Below are 22443 nucleotides of genomic sequence, written 5' to 3'. Positions count from 1 at the left end.
AACTTAAAGACCACAAAGTGGATGACTATCACCTCTGCATATTATTTGCAGTAGGTTTCAGTAGTGGAAGCATTTTCTTATCTCCTACCACCTACTGAAACTAGGTAGATGTAACTTTCTTCTCTTAGTTTGGCTAAGATGAAAACAGTGTTTCTTCAAAAGAGGAAATATTAGGAAGTGGTAAGTGTTAGGACTTCTTACTCATTTCAAGGTATGTATTCACCTATTACAAAACTAATCAAGAATTTGAAGTTTATTAGACTTCTGTCTCCAAAACCTCAGTTTGTAACAATGTTTTAAAATGCCTTGCCTGGTAAAAGCACAGCCATTCTAGACTTGGACTTTGAGGCTGCTAATACCTTTGGGACGTCGTAGTAATAAGGTGATAATGTATTTAATATAGATTTGCCTTGGAATGCTACTTCAAAGTGGCTGAGTAGACTATTGTGAGTATACTGTACCTGTGCTTTGGTAATCCCTTGACTGGAAGTTCATTTCTGGATGGAAAACTCAGTTTTATACCTCTAAATAATAAATACTTCAAACTATTAAATAAACAAATGCTTCAAAATTGTTAATAACTATTAAAAACTATAAAACTATTAATAAACACTGAACAAACACTTTAAAGCTATTGTGAAAATATGATTAATAATGAGAAAACTATAAATTGCTGCAAAAGATAATGTTTTCATCAGCTGGAAGATTATAATGCCTAGCTGGAATTATGCTATTCATTTTAGGAGGTTTTCCCATTCTACCTGTCTTGGTAGGTGTGCCCTGTGAGGAAATGTTAGCCCTGTTTTCCATGCCTCTCCCTTCCCCCCTAAATGGTTTCAATGGCAGTAGTTTGTAGAAACTTTGATAATCATGGTAAATGATTCGGTTAGAGCATGGTGCTAATAATGCCAAGGTCGCGAGTTCGATCCCCATATGGGCCGCTCGTTTGAGGGGTGGACTAGATGACCTCCAGAGGTCCCTTCCAACCTTACTAATTTTATGGTTCTATGATTCTTTGGTAAATTCATGGAAAGGGAATTTGCTGTTCAATATCAGTCTGACATTTTTGTCTTGCAGTACTGTGTAAAATAAGTTGTTAGTCCAATTTCCTGTATCTAATATTTAGTCTGCTAACTGGTTAGCTTGATCTCATTCTTCATTAAGTAGTCTTACTTCTCAAGTGCTTTGGTGGGTCATAGAATAAAGTTTCTTAGTATTTTTCCCGAACTGACTGTCAGTATGAATTGTGTGGTGATGGGTGAGTGTTAAGTGTATGAAAAAATAAAAAGAATTACAGTTTAAACTTTTTCTCAAAGGTAGTTATTTTTAAATGCATCTCCAACAGTGATGCAACTTTTTATTCTGGAAAAGTCTAAAAATCCAGGCTTAGCAAATGCATGCTTTTTTGCAATGTGTGAAATTCTTGCCCACAAAAAATAATTTCCTAGACTAGGGTAGTATTTGAGGTAGAAGAATAGTGAGGAGAAGAGTACTTCTCCCCCCTAACTCTAGCTCAAAGCTTAGCCATTTCTCCCTCCCACCTCACATAATACCACATAAATTGCTTTTGGTTTGGAGGGGGCGGATCTTTGTTGCTTCTTTTCCAATTACAGTTTTCTGTTTCCCTTGCATGATCTTAATTAGATGAATATGGCTTTTTCTAAATGCATTGGAGATCAGGAGCAGCTCTGCTTCAGAGGGAATTGCCTTTCATTTTTACATGTTTTTTAATCTAGTGATGAACACAGTTGGCTGATGGTGGGAGTGTTTGTTTGTTTGTTTTTTAGGGTTTTGTTTTTGCACTGAATGTAGCCAGGACGGATCCTTGCGGGCTTTGGCAGCCCTTGGAAACTGTCGAAGGTAAAAAAAATGGAACAAAATTCAATATTGTATTCTTGAGAAAGTTGAAGATGAAAAAAATATTAACTTGTGTTAATTTTTAACCAACTAGCAACTTATATTGCTGTCTTACATTTTTTACTGTGTTATTTTTAGGGGATTCGGATGGGAAGTTTTTTCAATAATTGCTTAATGGGATTTATGTTTGTCATCTAAAGTTGATACATAGTGTGGTTTTCTTTGAAAATAAATTAATTTATGATGATATTTTGCAGTCATTGGAATCAGTGAGTGATTAATTCCTACAAGTGATGAAGTTGCATTCAAACTTTGTTTTTTCTCTGGATGCTCTTACTTTCATCTCAGTATCTCTCAACATTCATTTAAAATGACAAAACTATTCTGTTCTTTTTCCATATGTTAAATTTTTGTGTTGCTTTTGTACATTCATAACAAACTCCATGTAACATAAAACTGTAATGATTCAATATAATATGGGTAGACCATCTGTTTAAAAATTAACATTTTTTGTCTACATATCTAGGTAAAGACTAATGATTACAATGATGTATCAGCATGACTGTGTTAAATAAGCAGTCTCATTTAAAATATAGTTCGGTATAGTATTGCCTTGCTGTTCAAACTGCTTTTTTCAAGTGTACCTCGTACACAAGATTGTGATCTTTGGAAGAGCACTTGTGTGCCTGTTTTGCTTTGTGCTCTTGTGAGAGAGTCTGAGATTTGCCTCCAGTTTTTGTTTACCATCTGTAGCTGTGACAGTTTGCGCAGCCTTGTTGCGCTTTTGGGGTTTGCCTGTGGGTCCTATCTGATTCAGACGTTAGAATTCACAGGAACCACAGTTGGTTTCACACTGATAAGCACTTCCTTTGCTGCTGCTCTCGTCAGAGACTTAAGACCATTCTTCCCTCTATATCAAACGGACTGCACCATTTTCTTCCTTAGTCTATATTTGATTGCAGCTAGCGCTCTGGAAGAAATAACGTAGCAGTATGAAAGACGTATATAGTGAGAGATGAGCCTGCTATCAATGGCTACGTATTTGATAGCCAGCAGATTGCAAGACAGTTGGATTCCAAACACACTTCTTAATGGGAGACTTAACATTTCTACTTGAGGGAGGATCAGACCTGAAGAAGTTCCTTGTTCACTGGTATTACTTTTCAAGGTTTTATAAGTCCATCTAAGCTTGGCTTGAGTTTTACTGAATAGCATAATTCATGAAGATCTCATGAGGTACCAAAAAGTCCCTTGGCAAATATGGTGCCATAGAGTGCAGCAGTGAAAAGATAGTATCTCTAAGGTGCTTTAATGAGTAAAAAGGCTGCAGTCGCATCATAAGTAATTTTGGCTGGTATATGCAAGAACTGTGAGAGGATTATTGTATTTTGTCCTTTGTAAGAGTGACTTTGTTCAAAGATGCCTGAGGGACAGATCTGAAAATCTAAGTGGACTGCCTCTAAACTTACATAATTTGATCCCCAGAGGACATCGCTTAAGTGTATTGAATTTGAATGCTGTTGGATGTGTTACTTCTGGCTTTCTATAGTACAGACTTTACTGTTTTTTTAATTCTGTGTATCACATAAATAAACTAGCCTATATCTGATCTTTATTCCTCTATTCAGAAGCTAGTGAGCTTAAGAGGCGGTGTTGACAACATGGAATAAAGATATTGATTCTTCATATATCGGCAGTAAGCAGTCAGTTTCTCGGCTGAGAAGTCAATGTCAGTTATAGATGACTGTTACAGAAGTTTGTCAGAGAGCTGGATTCCCATGGGTTTGGGAATCCCAAAATGCCTACTTTTGGCAACAGATAAACTTAAAATGCAGCACTGTTTTGCCCATAACCATGTGAATCTTTCCTTGAATGGGAATCGAGGATTCACATATGCAGAACATAACGATTGTATCGAATTAAGCTCAGTTTGTTGCCTGCTGCCCCATCTCCTGAAAGGGGCCAAGAGCAAATGGCATGGGAAAAATAAAAAGGTTAGTGTTCAGCAGAACTTCCTCTTGCAATCCCTGCAGCGGTCGGTGGCCCTATAGTCTTCCTGTACCAGCTGTGAGATAGCTTTTGATGGGTTCCCCCCCCCACCCCGTGAATTTTTTGCAATAAATTACTGAGCATTTTTAAACCTCTGTTTCTCTTACTGCATTCTCTGAGCTATGGATAGTTCTAGTGTATTTAAACTGTTCTCTGTGGGACAGTTTGCTTATCTTTGTTTTTTGTAGCCCTTCTCTTTACTTTTATTTTATTTTTATTTTTTTTCCTTCTCTAGTTCTATTGCCAACTCTTTTTGGGATGTACTGGTTGATAGTTCCTTGTCTTCTTCCTGGAGCAGTGTGTAAAAACTGGTATCAAATGTTGCTACTTCCCATCCCTCTGGTATTGAGGGAGATCTGAGAAGATAAACATAACAGCTTTTTTTAAAAAAATTATATTTAAATTCTCTTAGCACTGTGAGTGAATACTGACTGAACCTAGTGTTTTTTGTTTGTTTGTTTTATAAGCTTTTTCTTATGCTTCTGGAGCTCAAGTTCTGTCTTGCTTGTTTCTCTGTTTTAAAAGATGATGTCAAAACTCAGCCAGTTCAGTGCTACAGTAATCCTTCTGACCAAAGCCTCAAGTTGTCCAGCTGACAATTTATGGAGCTTTCCAATTATTTGAATCCAATATTGCAAATTCATTTTCAGAAAGTCCTAGAATCTCCCTGCTCTGGAAGCTCCAAAATCAACCTCAGCGTGGTTGAGTACCATGGACAGGGACTGGTCTGCGTGTGCCCATGAGATGCCCTGTCCAGGAGAAATACTTGTCAAATGTAGCAAGTTCTTGGCATACATATGTATAATACAAGTCTTGTTTAGCATTTGATACTTAAGATTATTGATTATTTGCTTCAGGGAGAATATCTTGGCCTCTCTCTCTCTCTTTCTTTCAACCTCACAACTGTCTATTTCCCAGCACTCTGTTCTGGTCAGTCTTCATCTTGGAAAGGAAATTTCTCCAACATGCAGCTTGTGCTCAGGAAATCCACTACTTCATGAGATCACAATAAAGTTCTCCTACTACTAATACAGTCTAACTCCAAATTCCTTTAGGAATGTTTTGTATGTTATTTCACTTGAGTTGCTGCTCTTTTTGTTTACTTAATATTCTTGTTAAAGTGATAAGCTCCAGTCTTGTATGTGTTAACCTCCCTAGGTGACAAGCTGTAGGGACTGGGCTGACATTTAGGTTTATCTCCCATTAATCTCATATGAATCTATCATATCCTCTCCCCTTTAGAGAGGGGTTTCAGGAAGGAGGTAAAAGCTCAGAATGTTTCCAGGATGTCATTCTGTGTTATATTTAAAAGCAATTTTTTTGTTTTGTTTTGCTATGTTCATAGCATTAATTTCCATTCAGTGGATTATGGCACCAAAAGGTAACATGGTATGATCATCTTTCTAAATTGCTAGCTACTATACCTCTTTCAGTGTACTTCAGGCCTCAGCCAGCTTCTTTCATACACTTCAAAAAATCCTATCTGAATGTGTAAGGTAGTTATTGACAAACACAATGTATTTGATTTAATTGGTAGATCAAATCTCAGGTTTGAGAGAGATTACTATATTCGCTCAGACAAAGTAATGGTATTCATTTTGCAGCCTGTCCATATAAGTTCTTGAACTCCTCTGCAAACATTTTATGTGTGTGTATATATATATATATATATATATTTTTTTTTTTTTTTTTGAACTGAGAGGACTCTACCTGTTGTGCATTTTGTCTGCATGTGAAGACTCAGGATAAAGCAGTAATGCATATGTCATCACAGTGCTAATAAAATCTAATTTCATGTGCAGTAGTGCGTATTTATATCAATAAGGTTTGCACTGATAAAAATCTGTGTATTATATTGAAAGACATTCTTTACTGAGAAGAGGATTGAACCTTTTGGTTACATGTAAGAAAGAACCAGAATCCCTACAGCCTTTGTTTAATAGTTGAGAAGTCCAGCATTTGTGGAATAGGGGAAATACTACAATTTTTACAAATCAAACTACAATAATAATATCATGTCACAGTCTATGTGATGGAGAAGAGTGAGAATTTGGGGAGAGTTTTACACCTTTATTGTCCTTCCTCTTTCCCCAGAAAAGGAAATTACTCTACTGTAAGTTTTCGTGAGAAATGAACTGCCACTTTGTGTAAGAGTATTATGGTATTGGACATAACAGGTTGTTGGTTATAAGGCTTGATAAGCAGTGTGTAACATTTTGTAGCTTCAGACCCTTGTTTTTAGAATTTATACTTCATTCAATGTTTCAATTTAATAGCTGTGGAAGGTATTATCTACCTACACACTACCTACAGAAATCACTGGCAGTGCAGACAGCCTTACCTTATGAAGAGGCTTTAATCTTAATCTGGAAGAGATTCATCTAGAAGAACAATTTCTAAACCTTAAAAAAAAAAAAAAAAAAAAAAAAAAAACTCATTGCTATCTGCATTCTCTAAGTTATTGCTTTCCAAGTTTGGAATTACTGCTGTGAAGGTGAAAGTAGAGCCAGCAGCTCTGTAGCTGAGCTGCAAATATGAAATGCAGCGAGACTTTGAATGGCACTTAAATGCTGGTGCAGGTCAAGGAGTTAAAGCATCTTGAGAAGGACAGCTGTTAAAGGCAAGCAGCTCCTGGCTCTCAGTGAGTTTTAAACCCGATGTGAATCTGTATTTTCTGCAGAGGTGGAATATTGTGGATCAGCTGATCGATTGCATCTTGCCCCTGGTGCATTTGATCTGTAGCTTGATCAAATTTATTTGATCCACTAGCCATGAGAGACAGCTCATCCTCTGGAGCAGAAGACACTTTAATCTTTGTAATCAATAGTTTCCCTGACGTTATTGCAGCCTTCCATGAATTACTTTAAAATTGTAGGAATTGAAGTTGGGGTGCAGGCTTCAGTCAGTTGGAACTGCGCTGACTTCCTCAAACAGATGATAAAATAAATTACCATGTAGTGTTGAATACTAGAAACACTGGGAGCTGTTAACCTGGGTTAAACCTGGATTAGAGTGGAAATACTGACCTAGAGATGCATGACTTTATATCTATTCCATGAACCACTTAGAGCCTAGCATCTCATTATTTCTAAATTAAGTTATGGAAAAATTCCTTAAGATAAGAACTCGGAGGTACTGTAGGATCACTAGAAATCTAACAGCTTTTCAGATTAATAACCTTTTATAGTGTCTATAAGCTGAATCAGTGTTTGCACAAAATATTTTTTAGAAAGGTTTGCTCCGCTCTCTATTCCATGTGTTTGTTCCTTGCTGACCATAGTTTTAATGAGTAAACAATTATTACCTAAAATACTCAACAGTGGCATATTTTAACATTTTTTTAAAAGATAGACTCCTGTGTGGTGCTTTTTTTTTTCTTTACCTTATCAAGAATAACAGTTGCCTCACTTGTTTGTGTAGAACATACACATTCATCATATGTGTACAGAATGTGAACATTAAAGGTCATACCTACAGTCATTATTTGTTCACTGCAATCTTACTTAACACTGTTTAATGTGGAAAAATCATTCTTTTAAAGTATATTTTTCTTTGCTTTTTATCTTTTAGGCAGTATTTTGCATTTCTGCAGAGTTTTGCACAGATCCTGTTCCCATGCAAACTGATGAGGGAGAAATACTGGAGGAAGGCAGTCCCAAGGTCAGTGAGGTAAATGCGACTGTATTTTGGAGGAACAAGAGCTTTTTTGGGTGAAATGGGGAATAGGTGGAGTGAGCACTGACTACTGGTGGTATTTTTAATAAGTATCTGCATGCAAATAAATAATATTTGTTACCTTGGAGACATTTAAAAAATAATGTTTTAAAAGGCTTCTGGAAAGATAGGCTTTTGCAGTCTGGTAAGAACTAGAAGATAAGTCTGAATTAGGGCACCCCCAGAAAGAAAAGAAAATCTTAAAAAGAAATATTAGCTTAGCTGATGTCTGTATTCCATTTGTTAGAAGTGGAAGGACTTGCGAAGATTGCTCCTCTGCCTGTTGCTTGAGACTGGCTTAAAGAATTGGCCGTGTGAGCACTTAAGTTTAAATACCAGCGTTTGCAGATTACTGGCTTTTATATAATGAAGGCGTTCTATTTGTTTCGTTGTATTTATTAATATGTGCTTTGTTGTGAGACTTGCATGGTATGTTACTTTTAAAGGAACCTGTGATTCTAGGCATAGAATAAAATAGAATAATTCCTGTTGGGACAGGAAGCTGCTAAGTGGGCAGTTGACTATAATGTTGGCTATGTTCTGCTTTTTGCTGTTAAGAATGGCTTCCTGAAGATGCAGATGTTGAGTCACAAATGAATTTGCCTTTTTGGCTTAATGGTATAGTGATTATTATACTCTTAACAGGTTTGTAAATGTATTTTATAGTCCTGACTGTCTCAGTGAGTTATTGTTAACTTTATGACTAGCCTGTTTTAAAACGTAGCTCTTAGATTTCATCTTGCTTGTAATCTTCTGTAGGATACTGTAAGAGAAAAAGAGAGAAATGGAGGATTTGAAAACAAAATTTATTGTTTTCAGGGTGTAGTCCTTTGAGGAGATGTTTTTGTAGTTCTGTACTTCACTAAAGCGAACTATTGCTTGAGCTGTATGCATCATCCTAGGAGATGATTAATTAGCGTAGAGAGGATTTGGTGAGTGTCCCGCATATACTCTAGGAAATGCATTAATTTTAAATGACTTAGGAAAAAGACTCATTAGATTAGGTGCTGACAAATGAAAACATATTGGTGGACGTACTTGCATCCAGATTGTTGAATGCTTCTGTTTACAAGAATATGATTAGAAGTTTCAGATGGAAAGAGATGCAGGAGGAAATACCATGGTATAATTAATTACTGATTTTATTAGCATAGTCACGGTGCTTGTTTTTCATTAAATCAAGACAACCTTTGTGTGCATGTTTACAAAGGCCTGTATATATGTATATATACATACATGCATGCACACATGCACACACGTGTATATGGATACATGACTTTCATTTTTTTTTGTGAGGCACAAAGTAGATTGAAGTAACAGTCTTGTGAAATCTGCACTTTTCCTCCAATAAAAAGTATACCTTTATTTTGTATGCTTAATTGTGGATGTAATGGCAAACATAGCTCTCTCCCAGCATTAAGTGCTCAAAAAATTTAACAAGCTTAAATTCCAAAATAAAATTTTAGACCTAATATCTAAGTACGTATGCAGTACTGCTTGAAATTGGCATTTAGAGATGGTGAGAGATTAGAAATTACACATCCGATATTGGATGTTATCATTTAAAGAGCTATATAGACTCACTATATATTAAAAATACTTGTTACTATGTCTAGTCTTTCTCCCTATTCTGTGATGTACTGGTCTACTCCCTGAAGTGTGTTTTCCAATACTTCTTTACAGATGTAAATGTTTATCCTCTTTCGTGATCTCAGGAGAGCTTTTTGCCTCTATTAGTTGAAAGGTTTGTCACAGGAAAATTTAGGCAAAGTATCTTCCGCTTCACTATCTTGTATGATTAAGTAGTGTTCTTTGTTTACAAATACATACATGACAGCTATTTTCATAAAGATGTATTTTTTTTTCCCTAAGAAACAATTTTTAGGACTTCAGTAGTATAGTCCATTTTATTTCCACCTGTCAGGTCTATTCCCTTCCCCCTATCATCCCCACACACACACACACACCTCTCTGGGCAGATGTGAATTTTGGGGGGGAAGAAATTAGTTCCCTGCTTGGAAGATGTTAATATAGCTACCTATTTGTCCATATTTTGTTTGGATCTTGGCATTCCACCCCATTTACCCATTCCAAAACATTAAGCTGTAAATAAAGGCTGATTATATCATGATTGTTATGCTTATTGTTCAGAGCAATGAATCTTTTTTTCTGTGTATTTCTGATCACTTATGTCCATATCCAACTATGAGGGATCTTTCTGCTCCCTTTTCAGTTTACACTCTGTTATCAACATCCCGTAACTTATCTATACTTTTGCCTTCACTCAAAAATGATCTTTTTGGGGCTCATATATGATACCTACAGTAGTCACCATCTTCTGGCATTTTATTTCCTATGGACATTCAGGAAGGACTTTGTGCATTTAAGGTATCAGCAGCTTCCTTGAAGCTCTTCTCTTAAACATTATAAAAGCACGTCTGCAGTTCATAAATCTCTTTTTTTTTCTTCTTTTCCATATGCAAGATGCTCAGGAGTCTGTTATGTACTTTCACACTGTTCAGAATTTCTCTCTTGCTCAGTTCTGGTCTTCACAGGATTTAAGAAAGCATCATTTGATCTTCCTGCAGAGTGTTTCTGTTAGCACTTCACTTGAATTTTAAGTGATAAAACACCTAGACAACCAGATGCACAAACTGTCTTTAGACTCTGCAGCTGAATCCCTTCAATACCTTCAATACTGTACTATATTTTGCTAAGAAGGGTTCTTGCCAAAACCTCACCTAATACTCATATCTGGTCTTATGCTGATCTCTAGCTGAAAATCCATCTTATTTCTGCAAACTATCTATTAAACTTGGAAAGAGTAAATATACTAATTTCTAGGGCTATCTTTAGGTTATACTGATATAATCAAGATGTTTTGTCTTTTTCATGTTCATAAATGGACCGTGCAAAGATACTGTAAAGGTCATAGTCTATCTTCACAGAGAGTAACACACGCTAATGAGGTTCTGTATCTCAATATGTTAACAAGTGGTTATTGTGACTCCACTAAACAGCAAAGTGGGATTCCTATTGATACGTATTGCAGGAAAAGCGGTGATTTAAATAACTAGTTACCTGAGACTGCAGATCCTGTGACTGGTTTTCTATCCTTGTTTTCAGAGACTTCAGTTACAAAAACCTTTTAATTAACCAGAAAAGTTTCACTCCCTTTGCTTTTTACTCTCTTGCGTGGTAGCATGGGGAGAGGCAGTAGGTATGTTAGTGCTGTCAGCAGTCATAATCTCTCAGATACCGTAGTACTCTTTTTCTGGAATCTACACTGGCATAACTGGAAAGTCCAAATTTATTATAGGTAGAGATAACCTTGAAGGAAGTATTCTGGGGTGTGAGGGATGTTTTCAAATGATCTTTCATTGTGATGCCATGAATATCAGAACATAAGGATTTGGGTACTGCAAGAAATAGCTTTCTTATGGCCCAAGTGTGAAAATAGCTCTAAATATTTTATGTTAATGCTCAATATCATACAGTTGAAAAAAATGATTAATTGTGCTTTATTGCCTGTAAACTGGCTTGGTTCTATATCTGTGTCACATTTTCTGGCATCCTAGACTGCATGGTATTTTGAGATATCAAGACTGAACCTCGAAGAGAAAAGATCTTTAAGAAGACAAGTTTGTACTTACGCTTTATAGAGCTAGTAGAATTGCTCAGCAAGCTCTTCTGCAGCAGGTCACTTTCAAGGCTAAATATATACATGTTTCAAACTGATAAACATTTCATCAGAATTGAATTTGAAAATGTAATCCCTGTAGTCAAGAGTGATGAAAAAGTGTGGTTTTCCTTAATTCCTACTGACCTGAAGGTTTTACTACAAAAATTGGTCTTTATGCTTGCCTTTGTTCTCCTTGAAATAAACAACAGATATCCAGTTGCAACTTCTTAATATAAGCTTATAAAGAAAGTAAGTTATTGGTAAGCTCAGTCCGCACTTTTTCTTCCTGTTTGTTTTCCCCACTGCTATTAATGCTTGCTTTTTCATTTCATTTTGTAATTTCTTTTCATGCTTTTTTATTTAGTAGTACAGTAATTGTTGTTATATCAGTTGAATTACATTCGTGTTCTTCTCAATTTCTCGTACTTAGGAAGTTTAAACAATTCTTTTGCTTTTTTTGAGGTATATTCTTTTGCAACACTGATTCTTTCCAGGGTTATGTTCCAGCAAAGTGTTTTTTTTCTTTCTTTTTCTTTCCTTCCCCCCCGTCTCTTTCTTTCTACTAGGGTGGTTTTGGAGAAACTTACTGTCTTGTTAGCTTTGTTGCCAGGGCTTTCCATCATAACTGGCTCCATTTGATCCCACAGTTTCTTCCTTGTGGTCAGACTGTCAGAAAATGATCTGTTAACATGGGATCAGCATGGTATTGACAGATGACATCTGTCAATAGCATGCTCATGATTCCAATGTTTTCTAGTATTAGGACCAAAAAGAGAGGAAGGAACCTGTACAAAAGGAGGCGTTTCAAATGAGTGTACAGTTTTATAATAAGGAAATTATTTTTGGCAGGTGCAGAATCCTCATTTAACAAGAATATTAGGTCTAGTTAATCCATACGATCTAGAAGTGAAAATCATAGACTTTAAAAGTAGTGTAAGTAAGTAAGTGTACTAGTGTACTAGTTTCTGGCTTTTCAGGGTTGTCTTTTCCGCCTTCACTTTAAAAAGGACGAAAGAAAAAAACAGCATTTCTACTTAAAACCTTGCTCTCTTTCCTGCTCTTTGGATTACGGCTTCAATTATATTTTATGTTAACTTATTTGTCACTAATGATTTTTAGGCTTTTTCCATTAACAGCCTTGTTACTCTGAATATATCAAAAAGTACTGAGCTTTTTGTTCATGGCTGATTACTTTTCAGCTGTTTTCATCCATCTGTTAAGGATTACTGCATAGACAACACTTACACTTTGTTTTTTCAGTTGTTCTTTGCCATGAAATACTGCAGGAGGAAGCTAAAATTTTCTACTGGATTTGAAATATTTTTAGATTTCTTTTAATACTGGCAAGTGTTTTGAGCTTATATTGCAAACTTATTTCTCAAAAAATGCAATTAAAAATTTTTTGGTAAGCATTGTAAAATTCCCTCCCCACTTTGCTGCTCCTTCTTCCAATGCAAAACCTAAGAATTTGCAGAGAAGGAGGGACTTTGACATAATCAATGTATAGAAAGTTATTTATAGATTGTGATTTTAGTATGGCATGATAGAAGGGAGAGAAGTAAAAAGCAGTTATTTCTATATATTTGATGATGCTTTATATGATGGAAGTCCAGTTACATGGAATTTTGGATGAAAAAAGTAGTTTTGCAGTATTTATAATAATGCCCTACTCATAGGAAAAGAGAAAAGAAACATTCTGTACTGTAGGGTGTTATGTGAGTGTATTTTTATTCAAAGTTTTTATCAGTATTTACAGAAAATATATTGAAATAGTTACTGAATTGGATGGGTCTAGAAGTGATGCTACTTTTCTCATCTCTGGTGGCTATTTCAAAACCAGTGACCACTGACCTCCCCCCTCTCCCCCCTTTTTTTTTTCCGGTGTCATTGTTCAGTGCCACTCATCAAACTGTCTTGAGCAGGTTACCTGTGAATCCTGGTTGTTGTATTTCAAGTTGGCTCACCTGTTCTTACCTGTCAATGTGACTCTCTCCATTACGTTGTTGCCTGCCTGTTCTGCTCCTGGTTAGTTTTGACTCTACTTGCTTCTTGGTGCCTTAATGGCAAACATACGCGAGGTAGCATTTTCTTTCTGTTTAAAGCAGTCTTCAGAACTCTTTTTCGTGGCTGTGGTTGTCTTATCCTGAACCATCCACACAGAGGTGATGAAAAGGTTAAAAAGTATACAACATTTCCTGTACAAGTATCTGAGCTTTTGTTTTTATTTCATTTCAGTTAAGGGTAGATGCTTAAGCCTGCCTGAGTGGTATTTGTATTTGATCTGATAAATTACAAATTAAGACACTTAAATTAAGAAGCTAAAAATTCAGGAGAAAGTGTTGTTAGGAGTTTAGCCAGTTGCTGAGTGCTTTTTACTTAGAAGTGAGAGTATTCTATCAACTGCATTTGTAGGTAGGTTTACAGTTTTTGATTATGAATATTACTTTAGGTAGGCATTAGTGCAGGAGTTAGGCCAGTGCTTTCATTATGTGGGGTTTAGTATTAATTTTGACAAAAGAAATCTTTGGGCAGTTTGACACCTGTGTCTGAAACCTTGACACCCGTGTCTTTGGGGTTTACAATACTATTTTCAGTGATACAGAAATGGGCTTCTTTTGAGATGGTACTAAATTTAAAACATTCGGGCCGATGGCTCATACAGTGACAAAATGAACAAAATGCTTTGTCACTGTAATTAAAAGAAAGCAAAACTTTCTGCTTTCTGATTTGTAATACTGGCCTGGTACATGATACTTAAGATCTGATGGTTTCTTTGCAATTTGAATCCCTGCTATTGTCAAAGTTTTCACTTACTAGGAAGAAATGAACTTTCAACCTCAATTGTACTTTATTGAGAATATCTGGCCAGCCAACTGTAGGTTTCAGTTTGCTTATATGGCCACTGCCTCTCTGTTGGATCCAGAAGAGTCTATCTTTATTTGTTTACTTATATTTCACCATTTAGTCAGAAGGTGTTAGTTTACTATTTTTGTTTTTTTGACCTTTTTTTTCGGTCTGCCGGTGAGTTACTCAAGGACCTTATATATCAGGAATAGAAATGTTTTAGGGTATGTTCCCGTTGCTTTTCTGAAATGTGACTTGTAGGAGTAGCTAATTTTTCTCAGGCTGACCTAAAGCTGTACAAAATTTGTAGAGCCTTTGTAGAAAGCCTCTTCTAAAGTCTCTTGGAAGTAGGGAGATAATCTGTCTAACAGGTATTTCACCTTATACTTCTTAAGGAGGGCAGCAGTTTGAGGACTGGTCTGAGCCCAGGGATGACTTTTCACCACAGAAACTGATGTTCTCTTCATCATGCTGTGCTAGCTTCATCTTTCTAGCATGAAAATGTGGAAACTTTTTGGAAAGTAAGTTTAAAGTGGAGTATTTACATACTGTGTATTTTTCTAAGGTACCTTAATCTTTCAGTGAAGAATGTAATTATGTTAAATGTTATGTTAGTATAAGTTCTTCTTCCTTTTATTGACATGCTTTTAAAGCTTGTGAAAATGTTATGGCAGACTCCTCTTGTTTTAATAAATAAATAAATGAATAAAAATCAGTATAGTACATTCAGGGTCAAGGGGAGCAGAAATTTTGTTTTCATTTTTCTTTTGTATTTAATGCTGGGACCAACAGAAGAACCAAACAACACTTCTACGAAAATACTACATTGTTGGACCTTTTTAAAAAGAAAAAAAAACTCCTTGTGGATTTATAACTTTTGTATTGCAAATTTTCAAGGCATTTTAGCAAGGTGCAAAAATCACAGTATGTTATCTGGGTCTGCTTGTAAATTGCTTTGTAAAATAAAGAGATTTATTGCAATTATAGATAAGATGAAGTTGTTGCAAAAAAGCACGGAATTAAACAGACAGTGCTATTTTCATACAGTAAGGGAGTGTTGTTTATAGCTTAGAAGCTTGAACAATTTAAAAGAAATCCAGGATCCAAGTGCAAGATGTTACCAGCTGGGTGTACTGTTTTCTACAGGGTCAAGATGAATTACTCATTTGAAACACACACATCTACAGTGAATAGTACGATTAGTAAAATACGGATGTCTTAAACAAAAGATGACTCCCTCTACTTTCTGCCCTTTGAATACCCTCAAGCCTTTTTGAAAAGGTACAAAAGAGAAGATTAATACAGTGTTTATTTTCTTTCCCTTGGAAAACATCATCATCTGCCAAATTGACTTTGATGGGATCTGTGAGAGTTGTTAATCAGACAGTCCTTTGAGCCATTTTTTTCATATGTACTGTTCATGTGAAGGATATGTAATGGCATCGAATGTCATTGCAGTGGACAAGTGTGTATCTCTGATTTCTAGAGGAAAAAATGCCCCAGTTTTATTTAAAGTTCTGCTTAAACTCACCTCTTCCATTCTTTTTAAAGTTCTTTATAAATGTTTTCTCAATAGTGTTTTATCAGGCAGTAGTATCTCTTTCTAAGTTGATTACGCAGTTTATAGTCCTTTGCAACAGAGACAGAAAAGCTTTGGCATATGGTCAGGGAGAGTTGGGGGCATTGCTTTATAGCTTTGCCTACACAGCATCTCTTTTCATGCAGGTATATTACTGGAGCACAATTTGAGGGTTTTCCACCATCTTTTGAGAATAGTCCATTGACCTCTTTCCATGCAATTTTTGCCTTTAAAAGGTGTTTGGCAGTGTTGTAGACAGTTTCTACCAACATGACATGTTGGAGCTACCTGAAACAAAATCTTGTAGATGGGAAAAGTACTGATAAATATTTTCAATCTTACTGTCCTATGATAAACTGAGGATAGTTACTTGGGGAGAAATTTGGGTCTCCGACAGTAAAACCTTTATTCTTAATATCCAAGTCATTTATGATCTGATTAGTTTGGTTTGATCAATGAAAAGTGTGAAACCTATTGGCTTCATTGACTTCATGCATTTGCAAGACACTGCAGGACAATTTTATTTTCAATTTGTGAACTAGGTGGGTTTAGATTTGTTTCAGTTCAAGTTTTTTTCCTCTTTCACATCCTGTAGAAGAAATGGAGATGTGGTTTGTGGAGGAGAGCTTTCTTTTCTTGCCAATAAAATAAATGATGATGGTCCTCATCATTACAGTGGATGGGTGTGTTTGTGTGGACACTTAACCTTGAACTCTGCAAAAGGCATTTTGCACTATCAGTTCCCGTGAGGGTAAAAGCAGCACACAAATAATGTCAACATTTCCTGTAACTTGCTCAAGGTCAATCCACTCAGACGTTTGGATAGCACAAGGAAAAGGCACTGTATTATTTGGGGGAAGCGTAATTGTTGTCTACCAGTTCAATACAACTGGGTGGAAATAGGTTGCTAAGAAATTTTATACAAGTAGTCTGAAATCAGAGTGGTAGATACCATTGGATACAAAGCTTCCATGTATGATTCCTAGAGAAAGAACGTATTTCAGTTACGCTTGAATTTTTCCTTTGAGGATAAATTTGTAATGTATGCAATCAAGGAAAGCTCAGGATCTGCTCTAGAGATGAGTAGATGCTAGAGGTTAGCACCTGATAGAGGTTCAGTGACATAGCAGACATCTCTCTAATTTCAGTAATCCTGAGAAATTTGAAAAATTTCAGACGAAAAGTCAAGCCAACAGCATTGTCAGTGACTCCCTTGTGGTTAGAGTGAGGTTAGATTCACAATCTGATAACTGGAGAAACTGGCAAGTAACTATACTAGGTGAGATCAGAGGTCTCTCTAGCTATGTTCCTTCCCTTTCTTGGAGAATGGTCGAAAGCAGATGCTTAAGGAAGAAGATAAAAGCAGGGTTAATGTGTATTTGCAAAAAAAAAAACCCCAAGAAGTACTTTCAGCCTCCAGCTGTTTGTTGCTCAACGGCTTTCTGGGCCAGCAGTGGTTTCTATGTATTTAGGAGCACATAATGGATTTTTCTTCCATGAATGCAGAAAAGTTACTTTTTTTTTTTTCCTTTTTTCCTTTCCTTGCCTGTCAAATCAGATTTCTCAGAGCAGAATAATTTCTGCATCTCTCTGTATATGCCTACTTATGCCACTTCCAGTCGGCTCTGACAAACAGCAGAAAACAATATTTGTGGCACAATGAAGGTGGCTTAATGTGTAGTGTAAAAGTGTAATTTATGCTTAAGTAATTTTGATTATCATCTGTACTCTTAATCTATTAAAAATTCTTTTCGTTATTTTTGTGTCTGTCCTTGTGTGGCAATGCATCATCTAGCTTTCCAAATTTATCTCGAAGAGAGAAGTTAACACATTTTTTCTTCTATGTCAGAATGGTTAACAATGTCTATATCAAAATGTCAGCCACTTAGCAGTTGTCATTTTAAAACTGCTATAGCTTGGTGATATATGCCTGCACCATAAATAGTAAATTAACTATAAGCTCAATTCGCTTAGATAGTTATAAGGCAGCATACAAGTAGCCTTTCAAGGTGGTGTTGAGGAATTAACCAGTAACTGCTGATTGGCTTTAGCTAAAAGAATAATACAGCAGCTTAAGGTAAAAGATAGGAATTGCTCGTTTGTTACTAAATTCAGATTTTTCTGGGTTCCACACTGTGTATGTGTAGAACGGTAACAATAAATGAATCAAGTTCATCAAGCATGGTGCAGGAAATAGTGAACGCTTTTATATTCAGAATGCTATATGCATTTTGCATGTGTGATTTCTAGCTACCTCAACAACTTCAAAGTTGAAGATTTCAAATGGCTATTCTAGATGTCCAAACTTTTAAATCATAACTTGAGTGGCTTAAACTCTTTGGTGATTCAAGATGTTCCTGGCAAAACAGTATCACTTGCTGCAAACAATGGGTTAGCTCAAATTGCCTTGAAGGCAAGATTCAGATGAGCTAGTATATATCAATGAGCTGTCTTACTTGAAATATATTACTTTTCAGCTAAGAAAGATGTTAAGGAGGATTTTTTTTTCCCCTCAAGAAATTATTTTTTATCTATAAAGTATGAAATGTGGGTGGGATCCTGAACTTTTCAACACTTTGAAAGAGTGACTGTTGTTCCGGTATTGATAAAATTGTTTATTTTAAGCCTAGCAGAGAATTACAGTTAAGCTGTTGGATATTCCATGGGATAGTAAATAACAAAAATTTCAAAAATTATAATAGAAAACAGGACACAGTGTTGTTTGTTCTTGTTGGTTGGTTTGGTTTGTGTGTGTATGTAAGTGCAGATGATGAATTACTGACAGTTGGAGATGGAAGCAAGACTTCTAGTTTTTCAACACTACTGGACTTTTCTTCCTAGATTTGATGCTTATTTAGCTGAAACAAATTAAATATATTTTTTAAGTTACATAACTTCTCTATTATTGAGTTCATTAATAATATGTCCTTTTGTTCTGTAACAATGATACATGTTTAGTGGCTATATGTATTAATGTGTTTGTATTTATAGTTAATGATGTAGCTCTACATTGAGTCAGGAATTAAAATACCGTTAGGATGCATATGCCATAGGTATTTGGCTAGTTGCTTTTATAAAGCAGTTATATGGCTCTTAAGTGTTTTAGTATTCAAAATGATAATCTGTGCTTAGCATGGAGTACTGAATGTGATCTGTGACTTACCAGTAAGATTACATCAGTGAGTTTACATTTCTATTTTTACTAACAGGAAAAAGAGTTAGGACTGCATGATTATAACAACACTGAAATGCGCGATCTATATGCTGAAGAGAAACTTGAAGAAAATAGTGAGTAGGCTAGGAGATGGTTCACATTCCATCTTAGTATTTTCTTGTATATCAGGACTGTGCTTTGGCCAAAAAAAGGTAAAAATAGGTTCAAGTGAAAATTTAGTAGTGTCACAATACTGTCCAAAGAAAACCTCAGAGAGTCCAAAAATGCACAGTAACTTTTCCTGTATATTCTGTCTCTAAGATTTTGCTGCTCGTAATTCTAAAATAAGAAAGAGCAACGTATTTTTTTTGGAGAAGAAGAATTAAGGACTGATTGATCTCGTAATTTCTTTTCAAGTTGGATCTACTTTTTTTCAGTACTTTTCTCTTTGTACTGAAATTAAGATTTGGTCTCAAAAGTATACTTTGGGGGATGAATTTCTACAGCACCAATTTGTGCTATTCTGTGAATGCTAACTAGCTTAATATAAATACATTCCCCTACCAAAAACTGTTTGCAGCTAAATCACATTTATTTTATTAAATAAAGTTTTCTCTGTTGCTAGTGAGTAAAGTTTACCCCTAGTGCATTTTGTCCTCATAGTGCTCATGGTGATATGCTCAAAGAAAGGTGACTTGGCTCTCCTTTTCATTTGTACTGGTTACATTCCTATGGGACCTCAAACTATTTAGGTTTGATGTTTCTGACAAAGGCTTCTAACTGCTCGGCACTTACAGGGGCTTCCGTAACCCTTAGTAACACTGACTAGTGACTAATTGCTTGGATTTTGAAGATTAGGTTGTGCAGTTCTACTTAAAGCAGATATTAGGGAGACAAAAGAAACGCTGATGGTCTATTTACAGTAGCAGTGTTACTACTGCTGTTTGGGAAGGGGCACTGGTGTTAAAGCAATAATTCTGGTAAAACACCGAATGAGTCAGTGTCTTAAACTGGACCTGCAGTAGGCTGTGTTAAAATAAACAGGTGATACAAAACAGTGGAAGCAAAATGCCCAATAAGTCCTTCACATGTGTGAGCTGGTACTCAATGACAAATCTTGAAAGTCTTTGTCTGCTCCCTCAGGTGACTGTTTACATCTTTTTTTTTTTTTTTTTTTTTTTTTGTAAAAATAAAGAAACATTAAAAAAAATTACAGCCCTGAAAAGGAATTGTTGAGAGAGTAGGAAAAGGTAGTAACAGTTACTCATGATCGAGCTGCATTAATATATTTCTATAACTGGTGAAGACAAAATACTGGTTAAAATTAATAGCTTTTCATAGTAAGTATAGAGTTTCTTACAGAAGCCTATCTTGTTCCTCAAAGTATCTAGTTTCTCATGTACTCAGTATGGTTTTGGTGGACTAGACCATCTAACAATTGAATTTTCTTATGGAAATGTGCTTTTTAAAATGAGCGGGTTTTTTTTTTTTTTTTTTTGTTTTTTTTTTGTTTTTTTTTTTTTGCTCTTGAAATGTTCCAACACTACTAACAGAATATAGCAAAATCAGCTTTACCTAGGCACTCCACTCCAGATTAATTTTATTTACTTATTAAGTAAAGAGCTTGTTGAAGGTATTTTTAGAAAGAGTAGTAGAAAACAGTGGTAGCAGCTGTTATACTTCTGAAGAAGTAGTAATTTATGTGCTATGTCTAGGCTCCTCCTGGTGTAGCTCATTCATTAGAAATTAAGTATCAAAGTGGTTAATTATGAAATAGCTTTTGAAACAAAACAATCTTGTCTTTTTGCATTTAGAGCATTGGGTGTATTAACTTGTCAAAAATGTGGTTCTTCACAGATATTTGGATTTTTTTAAAAAGGAGAAAAAAGCTTTGAAATGATAAAATATTGAATTCAATAACTTTCAGCGACTTTTTCAAAAATCCAAGATTTTACTGACTTGCCTTCTGCTGTTTAAGGGCTTGTTTCCGATCGCTGCTTCCAGCGGACAGAACTGTGAAGCTTTCACCCACGTCTCTTGCCAGGAAAAACAACTGAGGAGGGCACTTTCTGCCATTTCTATGCTTCCCCCCACCCCGCTGCCCTTTCAAGACAAACTGGAGTGCCTCAGCGCCCTGTGTCATTTTACCTTTTTTTCTTACCCTGGAAGGAATGGAATAGGCACAAGAGTCCTGTCTTACCTCCATCTTCCACTTCTCTGTTTTTTTGTTTTTTTTTTTCCTGTGTTTTCAGGACAACTGTATTTCCTATGTATCATGTAAATCAAAGAGACTAAAGATTTAGAATAAGCCTTTTCATAATATTTGCAGTGGTTGCTGTATACTGCATATTGCTGAATTTTAGTAAGAAAACTGGGCTCTGTCTTTTGTAAAAAGAACAGAGAAGGAGGACTGGACAGGAGATACAGTGATGCAGTGAAGAGAAATAAGGGACTCTTTCCAGGAAGAGGTGTTTTTTTTAATTGAGGGAGGGGGGAGAAAATTTCAGCTAATTTTGGCTGAAGAGTCAATCTGTTGTTCCTCTTTTCAGTTCATGCTCAGGTAGTCATTTTATCAAAAATTAAAATATTCTTTTCTGCAATGGAGTTTTACTACTGTAATTGGAAAATGTTTTCAATTTTTATATTTGTAGATTTAAAAAAGCTCTAGTGAATAGATGAGCTGGTCCTAAGAACTAATTTTAGTAAAATGAAAATTAAATTAAGATGAGCTACCCAGGAAAGTAATTTTGACTTTCCAATATCAGGGAAAGCTGGAAATAGGTATTACTTTATAAATTTGTTCTAAAATTTTTAGAATGCAATAAATTATCTGTGTAACATTTTCTGACATTTTTCTAATGAAATCCAAACCCCGAAGTGAAAAATTTAAGTCTTTCTTCATAAAATGATGCTTAAATAAGCAAGCAAACAAAAGATAACTGGAGCCAGGTTTTGCAAATAGAGGAATGAAGGAATTGCTGCACTGGATTAGACTTGCGGAATGGCCAATACATAGAACTTTTCTGGCCCTGAGATCTTTTTTTTTTTAAGTAGAAGAAAAGCTTACATAGCTAATGTTTTTAGGACCCTCTAATATGCAAATAAATCTTGTGTGTAAATATACAATCTTCAAGGGTTTATGGAATTCAGTGTTGCAAGCTACATTTGTGCAGTAGGTATTTGTCTGCTTTTTAATTAGTGTATTTGTCAATTAACTGAATGTCCCCTCATGTTGCTTTTTGTAAATAGGTTAGATTTTATTTTCTTGCAGTAGCAAAAGGATGACATTTGTAACAACACTGTCAAACTAAGCTTTTGTGTGCTTCAGTCGTGTCATCTTGCTTTGAGGGAAGTCTGCAGCCCAAAAGCTGGGTTTTATTCATGTAGAAATTTCCTTTGCTTCAAACCTTTTTTCTTTATTCTGAGATCCATCATTCTTAGTGTTGTGAAGGGTTTTTTGAGCTTTCAGTGGCCAGACCTAAAAATAGTATCCTAAAAGAGGATATACTATGAATCAGTTTTATTTCTTTCATTATTACTTCCTGTATTATTCACATGTATAGT

At 35.6% G+C, this 22443-nt stretch overlaps 1 protein-coding gene across 9 annotated transcripts in view; it reads left to right on the top strand.

Moving 5' to 3' along the window:
* The window catches only part of TNRC6B (trinucleotide repeat containing adaptor 6B), a 133173-nt gene that overhangs the window by 15137 nt on the left and 95593 nt on the right, over positions 1-22443 (top strand). For 7 of the 9 annotated variants that reach the window (XM_062587699.1, XM_062587691.1, XM_062587620.1 and 4 more), the window contains exons 3-4: positions 1788-1860; positions 7477-7575. In XM_062587699.1, the coding sequence (XP_062443683.1) occupies positions 7522-7575 (54 nt within the window). In that variant the 5' untranslated portion in view covers positions 1788-1860; positions 7477-7521. The remainder of the gene's footprint in view (positions 1-1787; positions 1861-7476; positions 7576-22443) is intronic. The other 2 variants (XM_062587607.1, XM_062587597.1) reach the window with 2 other exon arrangements.

Source organism: Rhea pennata, chromosome 1 (assembly GCF_028389875.1).
Source record: "Rhea pennata isolate bPtePen1 chromosome 1, bPtePen1.pri, whole genome shotgun sequence".
Taxonomy (NCBI): Eukaryota; Metazoa; Chordata; class Aves; order Rheiformes; family Rheidae; genus Rhea; species Rhea pennata.
Note: the sequence above shows the minus strand (reverse complement) of the source record. Positions and strands in the feature narration are given on the sequence as shown.